Source organism: Plecotus auritus, assembly GCF_963455305.1.
Source record: "Plecotus auritus genome assembly, chromosome: 3".
NCBI classification, from domain to species: domain Eukaryota; kingdom Metazoa; phylum Chordata; class Mammalia; order Chiroptera; family Vespertilionidae; genus Plecotus; species Plecotus auritus.
This window is the reverse complement of record NC_137772.1, coordinates 225759525-225780683: the sequence shown is the minus strand read 5'-3', so window position 1 is coordinate 225780683 and position 21159 is coordinate 225759525. Positions and strand designations below refer to the sequence as shown.

Here is a 21159-nt window from a genome sequence, read left to right as displayed (position 1 = left end):
AGACAAAGGTGCCACGTCCAGCATCTAACTGCACACACGGGCCGAAAGCCCAGGGCAGGACCAGCCTCCTCCGCCTTCGCCGGGGGCAGAGGTGTGTGTGAGGGGGGTGGGGTGGGGGGAGGGGGACGACATGGCAGCTTGACTCCAATTGCTGGGATGTTTGGAGGCAAAGCCTGCTCTTTTCTTTTTAAAATATATTTTCATTGATCTCAGAGGGAAGGGAGAGAGAGGGAGAGATGGAAACCTCAATGATGAGAATCCTGGATCGGCTGCCTCCTGCACGCCCCCTACCGGGGGTGGAGCCTGCAACCCGGGCCTGTGCCCTGGCGGGGAATCCACCTGTGACCTCCTGGTTCCTAGGTCGACGCTCAGCCCCTGAGCCACGCCGGGCGGGTAGCTCTTTTCTAAATCAGACACTTCTCAGAGGCAAGTCCTTGGCCCTGACCGTCCCTGACCCCCGGGAGCTGCCTAAACCAGAGCTGTGCTGCTGTCCGCTGGCACTCCCAGGGGAGAGGAACACGGCACATGCCTGGCGAGGAAGGACTGGCCGCGGCCTCTGCGTGGATGACGAAGGAGGGGTTTTAGTTGGTTTTCCCCACGCTGGCCACGCAGCTGGGACTATCAGAACCTTGGACAGCACTGTGGGGGCTTCCTTCTCCAAAGGACTGGTTTTGTGTTAAATCTGAAATGTTAAGGTTCGCTCTCAACTTCCCTGCATTTTAAGTCTCAAACAGATTCCTTTAGGTTCATGTGCAGAACTTACCGATGAGAGAATACATGTTTTTAAAGTCCTCCTCCGTGTGCAAAGACTGGCATTTTTGTTCCAGCATCTTTAATTCATTGAGGATAGAAATTAAAAGGTAGCAAAAAAAACCCCCAAACATTGAAATGACATTTAAGTCATAGGTGTTGTTATAAGAGCAGTATGTCAATGCCTTCAAGATGACGCTAAATAGAGACATACAAAATTTAAATTTTGATTTAAAATGTAGTAATTGAGCCTGACTGCATGGCTCAGTGGCTGAGCGTTGACCTATGAACCAGGAGGTCACAGTTCTATTTCCGGTCAGGGCACATGCCCAGGTTGTGGGCTCGATCCCCAGTGTGAGGCGTGCAGGAGGCAGTCCATCAATGATTCTCTCTCACCACTGATGTTTCTATCTCTCTCTCCCTTTCCCTTCCTCTCTGAAACCAATACAAATATATTAAAAAAATAAAAAATGTAAAAAAATATTTACTAATTGGTAGCCCCAATGACTGCAATCATTTCTCTATCTCCCATTTTGCAAACCGACATCTCTGAGTAATTTGCAAAGCCCTGTGGTTAGACTCCTAAGTTACTGAACAGAAGCTGCGTCTCAGTATTAGCATCCCTCAAAAACCCAAACCCATGAGATGTGTTAATATGGACCTACACACACGCATTTACACATACATGATGAATTCAGGAGTATATTACTAAATCGTAACAATGAATGTTTTTGAAACACCAGCACCCGCTGTCCAGTGGCTTTAAACATCAAAGTAGGTGGACTCAAAGCCTGCCAGAAGCCTTGCCTGCCGCATTAACCCTGGGCTGCCTCGCCCGTTTGCCCTTGAGAGCTCGCCGTGACCGTTCTCTATGGAGGCTGCCTGCCCCCTTTCCTCGCTCTCCTTCTAAATGACCGATGGAGGCGGAGGTTTAATCCTCGACAGCGCGTAAAGCAAGGTGCTCAGGCGCCGTCCCAGGCGGAGGACGGGCAGCTGCTGTGTGGGAATTAATGTGCCGGGAGCATCCGCAGCCACAATGCGGCCGTCAGCGGGTTCCCTGCGAGCCCCCCACCTCCCATTGAGAGCACACAGACCCCTCACCCCACTCTGTCTCCCCACAGGCTCCCTTTATTTCCTTGTGTTTGTTATCACACGGCTCCCTGGCACGTTTGTGTGGCCGCACTGGTGTGCACACAGCCATTGAGGGCACAGAAGTGTCTATGGCAGCCTTGTTAAAAGGGAAGGGACCCCCGCTGTGTCCCCTCTGGCCCGCTTCCATTCAGAGAACCGGAGTTTAACTCCTTGTGTCCCAGGACACAATGCCGGCTCCGCGTTTTACATGTTGCAATGGCTTCTCCCCTGGCGGAATGCCACAAGCAAGAGGAGAAGAAGTTGCGTGCAGATCGCCAATCCCAGAAGCCGACACTCTGCAGTGACACGGGACACAGCTCAGCGGACAGCCTTTATTCATTCCATGCTCAGGCGGTTTTACAAAGCCTCCGTGCGGCCGGAGCCGGCGGGAGCGCGGTGCTTTGGGGCAGCGTTTTGGGGCGTGTCTGCTGGGCTCCGCTGCTCTGATCGGGAAGGTCCAGCAGGACGTGCAAACGCGCTAGGGGTGTTAGCGGAGCACCGGCTGGTGGAGGGTGAGCTTCTGCGCGGCCACCACCTCCCAGCAGAGGTCCCAAGGAGGCTGTGGATCGATGGTCACAGACTGGGGCTCGCTCACCCAGGTCTACTCTACGGTGAAGACACAGAGAAAGGTAAGGACAGACGGACAGACAGATCCGGGTCAAGTCGCCTCCCGCTCCCCAAGCTGCTTGCGCCATCCCAGCGAAGCCACGGCCACCCGGGCGCGGCCTTCGGAGACTGGGCTCGCCGAGGACGGCTGTCCCTTGAATGCAGACCCGCCCAGAGGCACCACAAGGCCATGCGAGGCTCAGCGCTCACACACGGGTCTGAGGAGCCTGATTCTAGGAGGTTCAGAGCAAGAAGAGTTAACGGCCCCCTTTCTCGGACTCCCCACGGAATTCCAAGGGCAGCTCGGTGCCCCCGCACAGAGGGAGCGGGAGCGGGCGCTGTTCTTCAGCATCTCTCGAATTAATTAACTGGAAATGCTCTTGTCCGTGTTTGCAGGGGCGGAGGGTGAAAGAAGCGGCGAGAATGGATCAGTGAGCACTGCGTCAGCTGCCCGCGGCGCTCAGGGGACCCACAGGAGCAAACAAAGGGACGGCTGCCGCGCAGCTGCCGGAGCGAGCGGGACCCGCAGCCCGCGTCTCCGCCGAGGCGGCCAGGAAGCACACAGGCCCGAGTGCCCGTGGCCCCGGGGACAGGCTGCAGACGCTAGGGTTTAAAGCACAGAAACAACAGGACACGCATGTACTCTCACGTTTACATGGAAACACATGAATGCTAGCATCTAAGCCTGACGAGCTCCTGAATCGGGGCCAAGCCTTCAAACACTTGCGCTTGCACGCGCTGCGAAGACGAACCATACGTGACACACACTTCGGAACGCCAGGCTCCTGGGGAGGGCCACTCACTGCGGAGAGAGAGAGAGAACCGCGTGGAAGCCCCATTTCCGAGTCACCGGGGAGCGCGAGCGGCGCTGGTCTGATCAGAAACGGGGAGCCCGCCAGGTCCGGCCGCCTCTGCAGACAGTCTCCTTCCGGCCAGAAACAGACCAACGGGGTGACGGGCCCTTGAGTCCCCCCCGCAGGAGCCTGACATTTAACTCGTAAGAAACGGCAGCCTAACGCCTGGGAAACCGGCGGCCATCAGGTGTCAGGCCGCCTTTCCATTCTGGGGGCGCAGCGCTCCCACCCGCCCCGCTCCCAGGCCGGGACCCTGCGTCCGAGGTGCCGGAGGGAGGACCTCCCTGCAGCATACTCACCGGCGGGGGGGTGCTGGTGGCTTTCAGAACCAGCTTGTCACCCCTCTTCTCCACTTCGAACCCCATCTTCTTCAGCAGGGACGTGTCCGCCAGCCCCTGCTCCTCCATCTTGGCGATCAGGTCCTGGTTCTGGCTGTTGTCCTCGGTGAGGTTTCGGATGGCGTACACCACCCACTGCGTCAGGACTGGGGCGGAGTGAAGGAATGTGCCGACACGCGTGCTGTGTCACCAGCGCCCGCGAGGGCTGCGGGGCCGGGGGTGGGCACCGTACCGCCTCGCGGGTGCGTTTCTTGAGGATGTGCTACAACTGTGCATCCAAAGCGGAAACACACTTACAACGACATGGCACACACGTATGCACACGTGTCCCGTGTGCGATGGCAGCATGTGCTGATGAATGGACGCAGAAGCAAAGGCGCGGAGCAGCCACCCCTGAAGGTTACGAACACCGGTGTGTGCACTCACGCACACTCACATACATGCACGCACACACGCACAGGTAATTGTTAGTCACTAGGGAAAGAATCAGAACGTCACCGAACCAGACAAGAAACCACCTTTCCAAAGGCAAGCGCACTGAGGAACAAAGTGGTTTCCTAGGAGCCGCGTGGAGTCCCCACTCCCGCGTACGGGTGGCGCTAGGGACCCTCAAGGGCGTGCTCTCGGGAAAGCGCCCCCCCTCCCTGCCTCGCCGCCCCCCAGCTTCACATGTTGTGCACGAAGCCCTCACAGCGGACAGGAGACGCTTCCCACGGGGACAGAAGACCGTGCGACTCCCAGAGGCCTGCGCCTTCGGCCCTGAGCTGTGCACACCCGCCAGCAGGGACCGGCTCTCGGCGCCTGTGAGCCTGAGAGATGCTGCTGTCGGGACCTCTCCACGTTGGATCCAGGGACACACAGGACAGCCAAGAACCGGGGGCCCGGCCCCCCCGTCGGTCCAGAGGGGACAAAGCGCCGGAGAGGGACAAACACTTTCCCAACGAAGACGGCTCCTGCCCTTGCCCGGGGCAGCAGCAGGGAAACGGCCTGTCCAATGGCAGAGGTTCCCAGGCCGGCGTCTCCGAGGCCACGACTGGGGCACGTGTGTCCCACGAGATGCCAGGCCTGTCCTGGCTGCAGCCCCTTTGCCCCAACCACGCAGGAGCCAGGGAGGCCCCACGCTCAGCCTGTGGCCCCGACCACGCAGGAGCCAGGGAGCCCCCACGCTCAGCCTGTGGCTCCCGCTCGAAGGGTTTAGGGCAGAAAGTGAGTCAGATGGCTTCCCTGGCTCAGAAACCTCACAGGAAATAGGGAAAGACGCGCCCGTCCCCGAAGTCAGACAACTGAGGTAGGAAACACGAGGTTTTACGTTCGGGATATGTTCTCTGGGGGCGGAAAGGTGGCTCCGTCTGGGTCCCGACACCCGAGCTGCCTCCACCCGGAGCGGCCTTCCTGGCTCCGGCACGAGGGCCTGGCCGCACACCCAGGACCTGCGGACGAGCGCTGCGGCCCGGCCCCGGGCGTGTGGCCCCGAAGCCACCGAGTGGGAGGGACGGCCCTTCCAGGTGCCAGGCCGGAATGCCGGCGAGGCCGCCGCTCCAGGACTCACCCCGGGGAACGTTCTCGAGCCATGGACCTGTCCCCCTCGCACAACGCCCCGGCCTTGCTAAGCTACATCTTTCTCCTGGAGCCAGAAAACACTCCGACGCATAAACCCTAAACGTGAATTCCTCCCTCTTCCACAACCACCAGGCCCCACCTGTGCCGGTGCCCAGACGACGACTAATAACCCGGGGGAAGCGCTCCGGCCTGTCAGCGACCCTGAACCTGACTCACTGCCATGCAGGGTCAGCCATCACACCGCCCAGCTGCTCATGGGGGGCGAGAGGCAGCGCCCGCGAGACCCGACGGGAGGAGGAAGGTGACACAGGGGCATTTAGGCGGAAACCACGTGAGAGCGGAGTTCCCGTGCCAGCCTCTCCGCTCCCAATGCCAGAAGCAGGGGGCTTCTCCCCGACCTTCCCGGCTGCTCACTGACACTGGAAGTGGGAACCCCGTATTCCCATCCCGCGCCGAGAGGCGGACAACTGCGAGGATGGGGCTGGAACGGGGATCGAGGCCGGCGGGCCCGCCCGGTGCACACGGGGTCGCTGGAGGAGAGCACATCACCGGAGCGGCCGGCGGCCAGGCTCGCGGTCCCAGGCAAGCACCCCTGCCCAGCACGGCCCGCGTTCCTGTCCCGCTGCGTGCCCTTCAGCCCTGAGGCTCCAGCAATGTCAGTCCCACGCGCGAGCCCCAACCTGGGACAGGCCTCCCCCTCCCCTGCCCTTTCATTTCTCACAGACACGCTGAGTGCTCGCCCCCCACCCCCCCGGCAGCCGCCCCCCCCCCCCATCCCGGCTGCCCGCACACAGCTGGCTCGGTGCGCCCTCGGGATGTTTCCAGAGCTTTCTCGTTCTCGTTCCCACATCACTGTGCCCACCTGTGTAAGGGCTGGGGCCACACCTACCAGACGTGTGTACCCCAGCTCTGTCTCACTCCCCACACGACATGGATTATGGATCCGCCATGTAAGCTGACCACCCGTGTGTGTGCCTGCCCGGCCCCCCTTGAGCCCCTCCAATCAAGGTGATGCCACATTCACCTCTGCCCCTGCTCCAGCCCAGTGCTGGGAAGTGTCTGCCCGCGTCCGTGTCAACAGTGGGCGTGTCTCCCTCTCCCCGGGGGGCGGAGCCTGGTCACCACACGTCCCACAGCCCTGACTCAGGGCTTTGCAGGGCTGAGATCAGAGGAAAGTAAACCAACAGAAACGCAGACCAGGCAGATGCTGAACTGAGTCCATAAAAGGCCGTGACAACTAACCTCAGAGGTCCCATGCGGACGGACAAAAGCGGGGACTTGAATCATGTTCATCTGGGAAGGCAACCACCACATTTTGTGAAAACACTGTACGTTTGTTTTCTTTATACTGTACTAGAGGCCCGGTGCACGAAATTCGTGCAAGAATAGGCTTTCCCTCCCCCGGCTGCCGGCACCGGCTTCCCTCTGGCACCCGCAACCCGGCTTCCCTCGCAGTCCTGGCTTCGTCCGGAAGGACGTCCGGTCTAATTAGCATATTATGCTTTTATTATTATAGATTGCTTTCAGAGAGGAAGGGAGAGGGAGAGAGAGAAACATTAATGATGAGAATCACTGATCGGCTGCCTCCTGCATCGCCCCTCACTGGGGATGGAGCCCGCAACCCAGGCATGTGCCCTGACTGGAAATTGAACTGTGGCCTCCTGGTTCATAGGTTGACACTCAACCACTGAGACACGCTGGCTGGGCTGTTACGGTATTTTAACAGCATTTCATTCGAGAAGGGTTTGGTGGCTAATTTCTGCTGAAAAGCTGACCCGATCCCCATCTGACTCCAGGACAGGAGCACGGAGGAGGAGGTGAATGAGACCGACACCAGCGCCGTGGGCCCAGGTGCAGGCACCGTGCGAGCTGGCCAGCCCAGCCGCAGCGGACACCCGTACAGAGCAGCGCTGAAGCCGCAGCAAAGGAGGCACCTCGTGCTCTTCCAAAGCTGGTCTCGGGGGAAATGAGGTGCAGGGGAGGGAGCGGGGAGCTTCTCGGTACCTTGAAAACCAGGAAGAACCAATAGATGACAGCAGAACCGAAGTGCGTCTGCATTCTTACGTGTGTGAAATTAATCCTGCTTCCTCTGTGAGGAGGGCCCGTGCCCGGCAGTGCTGTGTGCCGCCACCCCTCCTGGGCGGAAGCCTCCCGGGTGAGCCCCTCACTCTGGGGTGCTGTCTACCAGGTGCACCGGTTAGTAACGCGAACTTTTCCACTAGATGGAGTTACACATATGTTCACATATATGTGATTTGATATGTGTGCTATTTTGTTGTATTGACAACAAGCTTCTAAACTTTATATGTCAAATTTGCTGAAGGTGTTAACATCATAGATATTTTTATGCTTAAAAATGTCGAATTTTGTGCCAAAAAAAGAGCATTTGCCAGAAGTTTTAATTCATTACTTTATTTTGAAAAAAAGTTATCATATACTTCGGGAAGCTTATGGTAAACATGCTCATCTCAAGATACTTGTGAACGCTGATTTAAATGCTTTAAAAGTGATGATTTTGATGTGAAAGACAGAACATCCAGGTCAACAGAAAAAGTTTGAAGACCAACACTTACAAGCATTATTGGATGAAGATGAGTGTCAAACTCAAAAACAACTTGCAGAAGATTAAACGTTGCTCAGCAAACCATTTCCGATCGTTTACAAGCAATGGGAAGGGTTTTAAAGGAAGGAAAGTGGGTGCCACATCAACTGAACGAAAGACAAATGGAAAACCGAAAAGTTATCAGTAAAGTGTTGCTTCAACGGCACGAAAGAAAGTATTTTTTTGCATCGAATTGTGACTGGCGATGAAAAGTGGATTTATTTTGAGAATCCCAAATGCACAAAATCATGGGGTGATCCAGGTCAACCATCAACATCGACTGCAAAGCCAAATCACTTTGGAAAGAAGACAATGCTCTGCGTTTGGTGGGATCAGGAAGGTGTGGCGTATTTATGAGCTTCTAAAACCAGGTGAAACTGTTAATACTGATCATTACCGACAACAAATAATCAATTTGAACCACGCTTTGATGGTGAAACGACCAGAATGGGCCAGAAGACACAGCAAAGTAATTTTGCTTCATGATGATGCACCATCACACACTTCAAAACCAGGTAAAGACACGTGAAAAGATCTTGCCTGGGAAGTATTAACCCATCCGCCGTATTCACCAGACCTCGCTCCTTCAGATGACCACTTGTTCCGATCGATGGCACACGCACTTTCTGAGCAGCACTTCAAAACGTACGAAGAAGTGGAAAATGGGGTTTCTGAATGGTTTGCCTCAAAACAAGAAAAGTTCTATTGGGACGGTATCCACAAATTCCCTGAAAGATGGGGGAAATGTGTAGCTAGCGATGGACATTACTTTGAAGACAGCACTTTTGATGTTTCTCTTGAAATTATCGTGTTTTCTTTGATTACAAAATCTGCCATTATTAATCGGTACACCTGGTATATATATAAAAAGCCAGCGACCTGCACACCGTAAAGACAGGTCGCCATGACGCCATTGCAGCCAGCAAACCAGCTGGATCTAGGGGTGGGGCTGGCCGGCCAACACCCCCCACCCCGCCCTTCCCTGCAGCCAGCCCCACCCCCGAACCACCAATTGGGGGTGGGGGTAGCTGGCCAACCTCCCACAGCCCCTCCCCACGGCTTTCCCACCCCCAATCAGCCCCCCAACCCCAACTGGGGGGGGGGGGGTCCGCCAGCCAATCACCACAACCCTTCCTCCCAGCTGGCCCGGCCTGATCAGCCCCAGTCAGGGTGGGCCGGCTGGCCAACCTCCCCGTCTCCTCCTCCCGACAGGCCCGGTAGGTCAGCTGGACCCCACCCGTGCACAAATTTGTGCACTGGGCCTCTAGTTTATCTATAACATAACACCTCATGAGGTCCTCTAATTGTCCCCATGTCATGAGGACATTGCAGAAGTAGTCGGGTCTCCAACTTAATCGTAATGTAAAAACCAAGCCTTAGTAGTTGTTCCTTTGATAAAACCAGTGGGTAGGAGAAACGGTGCAATAGAGCCCTTATGTGCTGCCCCCGCCCGCTCCCCCCTCAGCCTGGCTCATGAATACGCGGCCTCCGGTGTCTGTGGGACCCAGACGCCTCGAGTGTGACGGAGATTAAAGCGGGTCCCAGTTAATATTCACATTGCCCTCTTATTCCCTCTCCAAAGAGACAGCAAGCAAGAAAGAAAGAGGGGGAGAAAATTAAACAGCTTCAAAAGCTCTAATCCACCGACACTTGAAGTGCTTTCTTGTGTGCTTCGCTCCAGGAACAGCGCTTCTAACGTTGCCATAGCGACTGCAAACAGAGGCATGGGCCTGTGTCACACAGCCTCCGTGAAGCACCTGCAGCCAGGCTGGAGGAGGATGCCATGAGGCCCTTGGGTGTCTCCAAACAGCTCCAGACGACAGGGAGACAGCCCTGGGAAGGCTGAGCCTGGGGGGGTGACAGCCCCTGGGATGGCTGAGCCCGGGGCGGGGGTGGGTGAGAGCCCCTGGGATGGCTGAGCCTGGGGGGGTGACAGTCCCTGGGATGGCCGAGCCTGGGGGTGAGAGTGAGAAGCTGCTCTCGCCCTCCAGGCAGCTGTGCATGGGACTCAGAGGCTTAGCCCAACACGGGACCTGGGGCCGGTGCATGTCAGGTACCGACTCCAGCAGAGGAGCAGGGAGGCCGGGAGATGGCACCGGCAGAGAACCTCCGACTGGACATCCTAACCAGCAGGTGCACGTGCCAAACTCACATTCCCGGTCCAGACCGGAGGCTCCCCGCGGCCAGTGGAGCTGCCTGGTGAGAGGGGAGAGGAGCCTTCCAGGAGCCAGAATCAGGGCACTTGGGGCGGATTCCGGAACTCGGGCCCGGGGGTGGCAGGGACTTGGTTCTGCTCATGGCTCTGTCTAGAAGACCGCTGAGAACCGGTAAATCATGGCGCATGTTTCCATAGGGCTGCAAGCTAAAAGGTTTTATATCTGTGAGTGGTTGGGGGAAATCCGAAGAACACTAATCTGTGACATTGAAATTATTTGCGAACGCCAGTATCCACAATGAACGAAGTGTTACTGGCACACAGCCATGCACACATTCAGGCGTCGTCTGTGCCGCTTTCATGCTGCGGTGGCTACAGACAGTGCGGCTCCGAAGCCAGTAAGTTACTAAATTCGCCCTTTACCGAGAGCCCTGCAACCTCCGGCCCAGAGCATGGAAGCCCATAAGGACTTGCTGAATGAATGAACGAGCTTTTAGAAGTGCTGGCCAGTGTGGCTCAGCGGCTGGCGCTGTGCTGGCCAGTGTGGCTCAGCGGCTGGCGCTGTGCTGGCCAGTGTGGCTCAGCGGCTGTTGCTGTGCTGGCCAGTGTGGCTCAGCGGCTGTTGCTGTGCTGGCCAGTGTGGCTCAGCGGCTGTTGCTGTGCTGGCCAGTGTGGCTCCGTGGCTGAGTATCGATTTATGAACCAGGAAGTCACGGTTCGATTCCTAGTCAGGGCACATGCCGGGTTTTGAGCTTAACCCCCAGTAGGGGGTGTGCAGGAGGCAGCTGATCAATGATTCTCTCTCATCATTGATGTCTCTCTCTCTCTCTCTCTCTCCCCCCACCTCTCTGAAATCAATAAAAACATATTTTTAAAGAAGTGCTTACTGAAAAATATATATTATTTAAATTAAAACCATTTAAATATTAAAAGATTTTACTCACTTTCCAGGATATGTATGTATGTGTATATATACTCTATGTCTATAGATGTACAATGTATCTATATTTAGAGCTTTATGTAATATCTATGTTTAATTTTTGCTTCCCAGATAGATTTTTAGAATTGTTTTAGACACCACGCCCACTGCTGGCGAGGGTTTACGTACTGCCCACCTTCCCCAGTGCCCTGGTCGCCGGGCACGGGGCACACAGCGGAACCCTCTCACGAAGGGTCGGAGCCCAGGATGCTCGGTGCCTGGCACGCCCGGCCTGGTCTCCAGGTTTCACAGGACCAGGCAGTGACGAGCGCCCTCCAGCACCGTTTCCCAAAGCGGAGGAAGCTCCACAGTCTGTCTCCAGACACGTATGCTCCCGGACTGAGCAGGCCCGCAGACTTCCCAGAGCCAGGGGTCCTCACACTTTTTAAACAGGGGCCAGTTCACTGTCCCTCAGACCGTGGGAGGGCCGGACTATAGTTTAAAAAAAAACTATGAACAAATTCCTATGCGCACTGCGGGCCCGGGACGCGTCGGCTGCTAAGCAGGACAGGCAGCGGCCCCGGCAGGCCGGATCCATGTCCTCGGCGGGCCGCCTGTGGCCTGCGGGCCGTAGTTTGAGGACGCCTGTTCCAGAGCAGGAAGTAGTAGTTCAGTTTCAAACTGTCTGCAAATGCTAAAACCCCCAACGCTTCCAGCTACGCCTGTTTCTGTCAGCCAGGGAGCAGCGTGGTCTTGGCCTCAGGATGACGGCTCCGGCAGACACTCTGCCCTCCCTCGGAGTGGTGGGACGTCCCCCACCCCACCCCACCCCACCCCACCCACCCCACCCATCTGCAGGAGCCCTCCCAGCCCTGCGGCCAGCTTGGGGACACCGGCTCTGAGGGAGGGAGAGAGGCATTCCCACCTGCTGCCCAGGCTCTGCCCCTGGGGAGGGCCATCACCCACGAGCAGGAGAGGGGGAGGGAAGAACGCGCCAGGCTGTGGGCAGGGGAGGGCGGGCGACTCGGGGGAAACGGAAGTGGGGTGGGCAGATGATGGTCCCGTGGGGGAAGGAGACCTGGAATCCCGTTCTGCTCCCCCACACAACGCCACACGCTCTCCTTGGGCAGGTGAGCCCATCTTTACCCATCAGAGACTTCACTGCGCAGCGCATGCCACTCCTGCCTCCATCTGCTATCATTACCTTTGCTTTCACCTCTCCGCAGGCCGTCGGCTAACTGCGCTCCTCTGCTACGGGAGGGCCCAGCGAGGCTGCACCCCAGCGAGGCTGCACCCCAGCGAGGCTGCACCCCAGCGAGGCTGCACCCAGCGAGGCTGCACCCCATCGAGGCTGCACCCCAGTGAGGCTGCACCCCAGCGAGGCTGCACCCAGCGAGGCTGCACCCAGTGAGGCTGCACCCCAGCGAGGCTGCAGCGAGCAGATTCGCCCAGCCCCTGCCTGACGCTGAGAGCAGCGTGTGTCAATAACACCACAAACCGCCCATCTGGGCTGCCTCTTCCGTCTCCAAATGGCTGGTCTATCTGGTGTCTAGCCCCCGTGTTTTTGTAGTTAAATCTGAGGGACATCTGGTTGGCGTGTGCTGGCTGGGCCGACGCGCACTGCTCTGCGTTCTGCAGTGCCCCCAACAGCAGGCTCCCGTGAACACGAGCCCCCGTGATCCGCCATGGCTGGCTGGCTGCTGGCGCTGAGCTTGGTGAGAAAGGATGGCTGGAGAGGCGGGACAAACAGGACCAGACCTGCAAGCCACCGAACGCCATTGGGACGGAGAAGACGAAGCTGCGCAGAGGGTTTCACAAGCTATAGGAAGGACCCAAGCACCTCAGCACGGACGGGGGTCACCTTGGAAAAGGGGCTCTTCAAAAGCAGCCGCAGCTGGTCTCGGCCTCCAACTCCCAGGAGCCGGGACATCAAGGGACACGTGGCAAAGGCCCAGCGCTGTCACTGCCGCGTCTGACAGGACCCGGAACACGCAGTGTCAGCCAGGGGGCCCCATCCCTGCGCAGTCAGCACTGTCCACGCGACGCGGCCACGCACTGTCCTCACAGGCAACTTCCTGCCCATAAGCTGACCCTTGAAAGCAGGGGTGGGGAACCTTCTTCCTGCCCAGGGCCATCTGGATATCTATAACGTCATTCACTTAATATAATCACTTAATGTACACTTACGTTGCTATAAAAAAGCTCCTAGATTTACTGAATTTCGAGTCCCGCCTGCGGTTGCCTTGGCAGGGCCAGACCGAACGATTTCTCAGGCCTCATACGGCCCGCAGGCTGGGTGTGCCCCACCGTGTTCAAGGGCGAGATGAGCTCTGCCCTGGCCCGTGTGTTCAGGGGTTAGAGCATCTGCCCATGGGCCGAAGGCTCTCAGGTGTGATTCCGGGTCAAGGGCGCACCTGGGTTACAGGTCCAATCCCCGTCTCTGGTAGGAGTGTGTGTGGGAGGCAACCAATTGATGTGTCTCTCTCACATCGATGTTTCTCTCTCTCTTCCCCCCCCAGCCCCCCACTTCCACTGCCTTCTCTAAAAATCAATAGAAAAATATCCTCAGGTGAGGACTCACACACACACACACACACACACACACACACATACATCATACATAAAATAAAGGGGGATCAGCTGTTCAGGACATGGTGGGTCACCCCCGCTCCCGTACCAGAGGCCTGAGCCAGCTCTCGGCTTCCCCAGGCCCCCACTCCCGCAGTGTCATCTCACGGGCACGGGAGGACCGAGGAGGATGGCGGAACTGCCGCCTCCCCTGGGCCCGGGGGGACCGTGCGCAAGTCCTTTCCAATCCCGGATTGCACGGTGCACGCACCCGATGAGCAGTGCACAATGTGGCGCTGCTGCCACCCGACTCGCAAGCCCACAGCTGGGCAGTGACGTCATGGGGCGGCGGTGCCCACCCCAAAAGGCCTGTGGCCGAGCGGCCGCACTTGCAGGCCTGTTGGTGAGGGATCTGTGCGTCCCCGTTCTGGAACCGGTTTCCTAACCACTTAAAAGCACAGCGTGGGCCGGAGCGGTCGCAGCCCGTTATCCCCGTCACCCAGCAGGTTTCAGGATCAGAAACAACGCAGACCACTTCTAACTCCAACCACACTAAAGGCGGGGGCCACAAGTGGTTCCGTTTGCTCCTGGGGCAGCTCTCCAACGGCCCTGGCCGGGCGAACACGGCACCCAGCGCTGGGAGCCCCGGCTCGGGCAGCCGCACGGATGGGTCGGAGTAACCGGGAATAACCCTCTCAGCCATCACGCAGGGCGTCTTCTCCGTGTCCACCCTCTCGTGCCCCTCGTCACCCTACTGTGGCTGTGACCCCGACTCCTCCCCAGGCGTGCGCGACCAGGGCGCAGGGGCTCCCGCCTTCGTCCCTGTCACTGCGCACACTCAGGCCGGAATGCTCCCTGCGTTTGCTGGGTGAGTGCCCCTGGCTCCCATCTCCGTGGACGGGGCACCCAGCCCTCTGTCAGCCCCGGGCTGGGCGATGCCCAGTGCTACGCAGCGCCGCCTTCACGCCGCGGGGAGAAAGCGCCAGGCAGAGGCGTCTGGACAGTCAACTCCAAAAGCAAGCGCCGCTGCCCGGTGCCCAGGTTCCCGGCAGGGCCACTGCGCGGGCTTCCTGCCCGGAGGGAGCAGGTAGGTGTGATGAACCCGAGGTCACCGCATCCTGGCGACGGAGGGATCTACGAACGGGCACCCGGAGGGATCTACGAACGGGCACCCGGAGGGATCTGCGAACGGGCACCCGGAGGGATCTGCGAACGGGCACCGGGAGGGATCTGCGAACGGGCACGCGGAGGGATCTGCGAACGGGCACGCGGAGGGATCTGCGAACGGGCACCCGGAGGGATCTGCGAACGGGCACGCGGAGGGATCTGCGAACGGGCACGCGGAGGGATCTGCGAACGGGCACCCGGAGGGATCTGCGAACGGGCACCGGGAGGGATCTGCGAACGGGCACCCGGAGGGATCTGCGAACGGGCACCGGGAGGGATCTGCGAACGGGCACCCGGAGGGATCTGCGAACGGGCACCCGGAGGGATCTGCGAACGGGCACCCGGAGGGATCTGCGAACGGGCACGCGGAGGGATCTGCGAACGGGCACCCGGAGGGATCTGCGAACGGGCACCCGGAGGGATCTGCGAACGGGCACGCGGAGGGATCTGCGAACGGGCACCCGGAGGGATCTGCGAACGGGCACCGGGAGGGATCTGCGAACGGGCACCCGGAGGGATCTGCGAACGGGCACCCGGAGGGATCTGCGAACGGGCACCCGGAGGGATCTGCGAACGGGCACGCGGAGGGATCTGCGAACGGGCACCCGGAGGGATCTGCGAACGGGCACCCGTGGAACCGGGAGAGACCCCGGAAGCCCCGGCCCCGCTGCCAGGTAGGAGGCGTGCTCCGTGGGGTGAAGGAATATCGAACACGAAGCTGCCTCGAGCGCATTTCTGTTCAGAGTCCCCGCTACCTTCAGCATCAGCGAAGCTCTGCAGGAGGAACTCCCGTGGGCCCCAGAAGCCCAGGCTGGCAGTGACCTGCGGAAACTAGCCGTGCTGCCAATAGTGAGCACAGGCAGCAGCTGCCACCCCCAGGACAGAGCACCTACAGCTGTCCCAGGCCCTCAGACACACTCGGTGCAGGCAGTGGGCCCCTCGTTCTGCTGCTGAGAAAACTAAGGCACGGGAGGCACTGCTGCCCGGGGTGACACGGTGCGGGGTGCAGCCGGCGTGGACGCAGCACTCAGCCACGCTGCCCTGGGCCCTCCTGGGAGCGGGAGGAGGGACTGCAGGCGAGGGCAGGCTCTCCCCGCTGAGTCTGAGCGCCAGCTCCAGGGGTCCTCAAACTTTTTAAACAGGGCCCAGTTCACTGTCCCTCAGACCGTGGGAGGGCCGGACTATAGTTTAAAAAAAAACTATGAACAGATTCCTATGTGCACTGCGGGCCCAGGACGAGTCGGCTGCTAAGCAGGACAGGCAGCGGCACCCGGCGGGCCGGATCAATGTCCTCGGCGGGCCGCATGTGGCCCGCGGGCCGTAGTTTGAGGACCCCTGTATCTAGGCTGTGCCTACAAACCAATGAAAGATGGGACAGCTCATACTTGCAACAGGTCCCTTTCTCTTCAGAAATCTCAGTGTCAACCACCTTTCCGGCAGTGTGACCACCTCTGACGATGCCTTTGGAAGTGGCCAGTGGACAGTTTGAAATGAATCAGACTTAGGAGGAGAGACGCACCATTTATGTGACAGGACACGGCGCAGGTGAGCGCAGCTCCGGGTGCCCGGGCTAAGGCGGGCTTCAGGCCAGCCAGCGACGGTGCCACCCTCCTCCCCAGCCGCGCCCACGGACTCAGCAGTGAGGAGCGGGTGCAGGCCCCGGCTGCAGCTGGACCGCCAGGAGGCTCCGCTGGGCCGCAGCGTAAGCCAGGAGCGTGCAGCCGGGCCCTCGTGCTTCTGCCGCCATCTCCGTGAGTCCCCGGTGAGCCTGGAGCCTGTCCTCATCGCGGGAGGCGCCTGCTGGGTCCGCGGGGAACAGCGTGTGACCTGGGAATAACCCGACACCGACGGAAGTCAGTACCCACGCGTCAGACTATTGAAAAGCCGAGTTGGTAGTGGCGGGGACACTGAATCTAAAGCTCTTCCTCGACATGCCTCTTCTAAGACTTTACCCCGAGGGACTCACTCTGGGGAGACCTCGTTCAGCTATAGAATCTAACTCTGGCAGCGTCCCCACCCCTCTCTCCCAGCATCGTCTGGGTGCTGGTACTGGCGTCACAGAAGGGAGGCAGACACAAAGACTCACCACACACCTGGACGTCTCCTGAGCGTCTCGCCGGGACATGCACACTCGCTGTCACAAGCGCAAAGGTCCGTGCGCAGTGCTGGGGGCACAGGAGCTGACAGGACAGCCGGGGCCTGGCCCTGTGGGGTGGCTTCTGCAGAGGAGGCGGCACGAACCACACTCCACCTGAACAGGCGCGCGATCGAGCCCATCACAGGAGGACAACGGTGACAAGGGGGGTGGGAGGGGCGGGGATGGCCTCAGTGGGGCCACTGAGCAAGAACCACAGGCCAAGAAGAAACCGGTCACCTGGCGAGGCGGAGAGGCCGCGGCGGGCAGCAGGCGAGAGCTGAGGAGTGACGGGAACCCTCTGCGGCCGAGTGGAGCGGAGCGTGGGGCTCCCGGCAGAGGGTCGGGGGTGCGGCGCAAGTGGAGGAGCTCGGGGCTGGGCATAAGGGAGGCCAGCGGGCGGGGAGGCCAGCGAGCGGGGAGGCCGAGGAGGATGAGCCTGCTCTGGGCCAGGGGCGACCCATGAAACGGTCAGCCGACCAGGCTGCTCTGCCCTCAGGGAGCACCAGTGCAGCGGAGGTAGCAGCCTCAGGGAGGGGTGTCCCAGGCTCCCAGGGGCACAAAGGGGAGGCTTCTTGAGGTGAGGCTGGGGCGCCTCCCTCCGGGGGAGCCGAGTGCCTGTCCCCAAGCCGGTCTCACGCTGGGCCCACCCCCGGGAACAGACGGTGCCCCTTGGCGACCAGTGAGGCCCAGCAGCTGGAACAGTGCCGCGCACCGCACAGATGCTGAGAAGTGCAGAGCGGAGCATGGAAGAGTAACAGACAGACATCGACCCTGGCCACACAGGGGCAGGACACGCATGAGGCTTTAACACTGGAAAGGCTTCTACCCCGTGGAGGAGTCACAGGAGCAGGGCCGCACACGCTGAGGCCGAAACGGAGAGCAGGCGGCACGGACCGCCCTGGGAACAGGGCGCACCGAACCGGGCAGAGCCAGGCCCGCGGGACAACGGCTTACGGTCAGTGCCTGCAGAGCCGGCGCAAGCAAGGTCTCGTCACGGCTGGGACCACAGGGAACATTAGAAACTGCGCCTCCGCTGTACGCCCGACGGAAACTAACTTCTGGGAGATCACAGACCCAAACGGGAAAGGCGGAGCAACCCAGCGTCCAGATGAAAACACAGGCTGGGCTCTGACCTCAGGGTCTCTGGTAAGACACAAAACCACTCACCACAGAGGGAAGAAAACTCATCAAAACACCATCGGAGCCAGAGCAGAGTCAGCTGTGGGCCTGGCGCTGGGGAGGAGGGGTGGGAATGCCCTGTACCCCCAGCTGGGTGGTGACACGGGTGTGGACATACACTGGGACATTTTCTCACATCTCGCATTTTACCATACGTAAGCTCCATCTCAATAAGAAGAAGATACTATAAAGAAAACAAAAAACAAAACAAGCCACTAGGATGGGAGGGACTATGTCAACACAGATTTGATATCCTGAATATACAAAAATTCCTCACTCAATTAAAAACAGCTTCTTCACGACACAGGAAACCCAAATGGCCAATAAACATATTGCTAATTAGAGAAATTAAAATGATCATCACAACAGCAACACATACTCATCCGGCAGGCAAAACCCTACAAGTCTGACTCCATCACGTGGTGGCCAGAACGTGAGCGCAGGGCACTCTGGGCCACGGCTGGTGGAGTACCGGCCGGCGCACCGGATGCTGAAGAGTCTGGCACCGTCCGGAGGAAAGCTGAGGCTATACAAGCCGCACACCGTCCACACCGTCCACACCCAGAAGAGGACGCACGCTCACGCCCAGGACACACACACGCACCAAAGTGCCCTCGGCAGCGTTAACCCCAATGGCCCCGAAGGAGAAATAAGCCAAGTGTCCAGCAGCAGCTGAAGGAACAACTGTGAAATCCTCTCGCAACGGACACGGGAACCCGCCCGCAACGACTCGGCGAATCGCAATCATGGTTCTGAATGCCCGATGACAAAAAGGCAAGCCGTGACGCCACTGACATACGTTTAAAAACGGGCCACCCCACAGCACGTCGGGGTGCGGGGGCTAAAGGGCGGGTCGGGCTGAGCCAGTCGGGTTTCTGAGCGGCTGGGACGGGAAGGGCTCAGCGAGGCCGCGGTGTTTCCGCCCTGACCTGGGTGATGGCACGCGGCTACTTTATAATTATTTGCAAACAGTGCACACATACTCCTGTCGCTTGTTGGTGTGCAATGATATTGCAGAAGAAGTAGCTGTGAGCAACTGGGGGACGACGGGAGGGAGACCTGAAGGGCGGGCTGGTTTGCCAAACGCAGTTCCCAGGCCCCGCCGGCGCCGAGAGCTATGCCGACACCTCGAGCGCCTGGATCCTGTGGGCTCAGAGATGCGCGGACCTGCACCCCATTCGCAGCCCAGCACAAGGTTTCTGTTGTTTTTTGAAAAAACCTGTTGGTTCTAGAAAAGTCAGTGCTACAGAGCACACACACTCCCTGCAGAGAACGAGGGTCTCACAACAAAGCCGCTAGGAGCTACCACTTAACCTGCGGAAAGGGTCCGGCTCGCCGAGGTTCTGACCAGACCCTGGCTGGCACGGCTAAGTCTGGCCAAGGTCATTTTAGGCAAAAACTCTGACATTAGTCAGGGTCACCGGGAAGTGTCTCTCTGTGCCAGGCTCCGGCGACCCGGCCTCTCAATGTCTTACAAAAGATGGATCCTGTGGGATGGTCTTTAAAGAGACAATATGAAAAAGTGAACACGGCCGAGAGGCACTGAGCTTTTTAATGAAGCAAATGCAAAGAGAAAAACTGGCAAACACGTAGCTTTGTAAGGAAATACGTACATCTTAATAATGCTGCTTATCGCACAGCCCGGGGCCCGGGCGGCTCCAGGCGCCTTGGGCCGGGCCACACCTGTTCTGAGCTGCAGGCCTAGCCGCGTCCTGGGCGCTGGGTGAAGGGCCGGAGGCCACGCCCGCATGCAGACCCGAGAGGGCGAGGGCAGCCCCGGCCGCCCAGCACGCTCCCCGTGCGCAAACCTGGTGGTGGCGCTGCGTTCAGCTCCAGCCTCGATACCTTAGGTGTGAGGCCGAGAAGCACAGAACTGAAAGCCACGTGGACACAAGCGCACGCACTTCATTTCTGTCATTTTAAAATAGCCTGACCTTCACCAAACACCCGGACAAGGAGACGCTTCACGTTGGGGAAAGCCTCACTCTTACATCACATCCCATTCCTCCACTGTCGGCTTCAAGCCCTGGGAAGGGTTGCTAGGTAACCATAAAGCTGTAGAAAACAGTCTCCTTCCCGCTTTCTTTTTGAAAGCGTCCATTGAGATGCCTGCATCTGTGTGTATGGGTGTGCGGGGTGCTCGGTGGCAGTGGGTTACCCTCTAAACGGCCTGGAAGTGGCATCCGTATTGCCCACTCCTTAGCCCCACACTCGACTCACTTCACACGGGTGTGGGGAGGCCCCCGCGAACCCGTGAAACTGCGCACTTGTGTGCTGTGGTTGGGGAGAGCGATTTGGTGTGTGCTTCATCGCACTAGGAGGGGGTAAGAGAGTCAATGAGAGGCTTCAAAACACCACGTTCAACTGGTGGGAAGCCGAAACAAAAACTTATCTTTTTAAAGCGAAACAGCACTAGGAGGCTTTCCAGTTTTTCCGTAATGTCCGCCCCACGTGAACAAGTGGTCCGAATGCTTCCCGGCTGCTTACACGGGACCTGGGGGCAAAGGGAGGCGAGCCCTGCCCACCCCCGGGAGGAAGCCGGTGCCAGCAGGAAGGGCCCTGGCCAGGCCCCGCTCCTAACGTCGGGGTGAAGGAAGTGCCGCAGGGGACACGCTGACACCTTTTACAGACGCCAGCACAGCCAGGAGCGCCAGCCGGGGTCCCAGGCCTTCCGCTGGGCCACCCTCTCGCTGCCGCCTGGCAGGCCGGTCACAAGCTAGAGCCCCGAAGAAATGACAGAGTGAAACCTGTTTCTGTGTTTATTCTAAAATTCCTACATTCTCCAAGACGAGGCGCAACTTCCAACGCGCACAGGGAACGGTAAAGATCTAACTCCTGCAGGAAAGACGCTGCCCGCCCTGGCCAGGTGGCGCCCCGCTGGACACGCCCTCTGATGGGCATGCGTGCGCGCCGCTCTCGGGCACACACCTGGGATGGGCTCCTGGCTCACAGGGCAGGTGCCAGGCCCCCCCAGCGCTCCATTTCCCTCCGGGCCCACGTGGGGCCGCTGCACCCGATGCCTGCTGGAGCCGGCCCCTCCCGCCGTCACCGGCACTGCATCGCCTTTGTGCGGCGCCTGCCGGGGTGTCTTCCGGCCACTTTAACCCTAAGCCCGAACTGCCTTTTCCTTGTTGTCTGGCACGAGTCCTTTACCCGCTACGGCTGAGGCCTTGGTCAGCTTACGCAATGCAAT

At 59.1% G+C, this 21159-nt stretch overlaps 1 protein-coding gene across 3 annotated transcripts in view; it reads right to left on the bottom strand.

The window, feature by feature from the left end:
- Positions 1-2193: 2193 nt before the first annotated feature.
- ATXN10 (ataxin 10) overlaps positions 2194-21159 on the bottom strand; it is a 132927-nt gene continuing 113961 nt past the window's right edge. The window contains exons 11-13 of one of the 3 annotated variants that reach the window (XM_080659445.1): positions 3641-3825; positions 3240-3289; positions 2194-2487 (exon numbers count right to left, since the gene is read on the bottom strand). In XM_080659445.1, coding sequence (XP_080515571.1) covers positions 3287-3289; positions 3641-3825 — 188 coding nt within the window. In that variant the 3' untranslated portion in view covers positions 2194-2487; positions 3240-3286. Of the gene's footprint in view, positions 3290-3640; positions 3826-21159 lie in introns of all 3 variants that reach the window. The other 2 variants (XM_080659446.1, XM_080659444.1) reach the window with 2 other exon arrangements.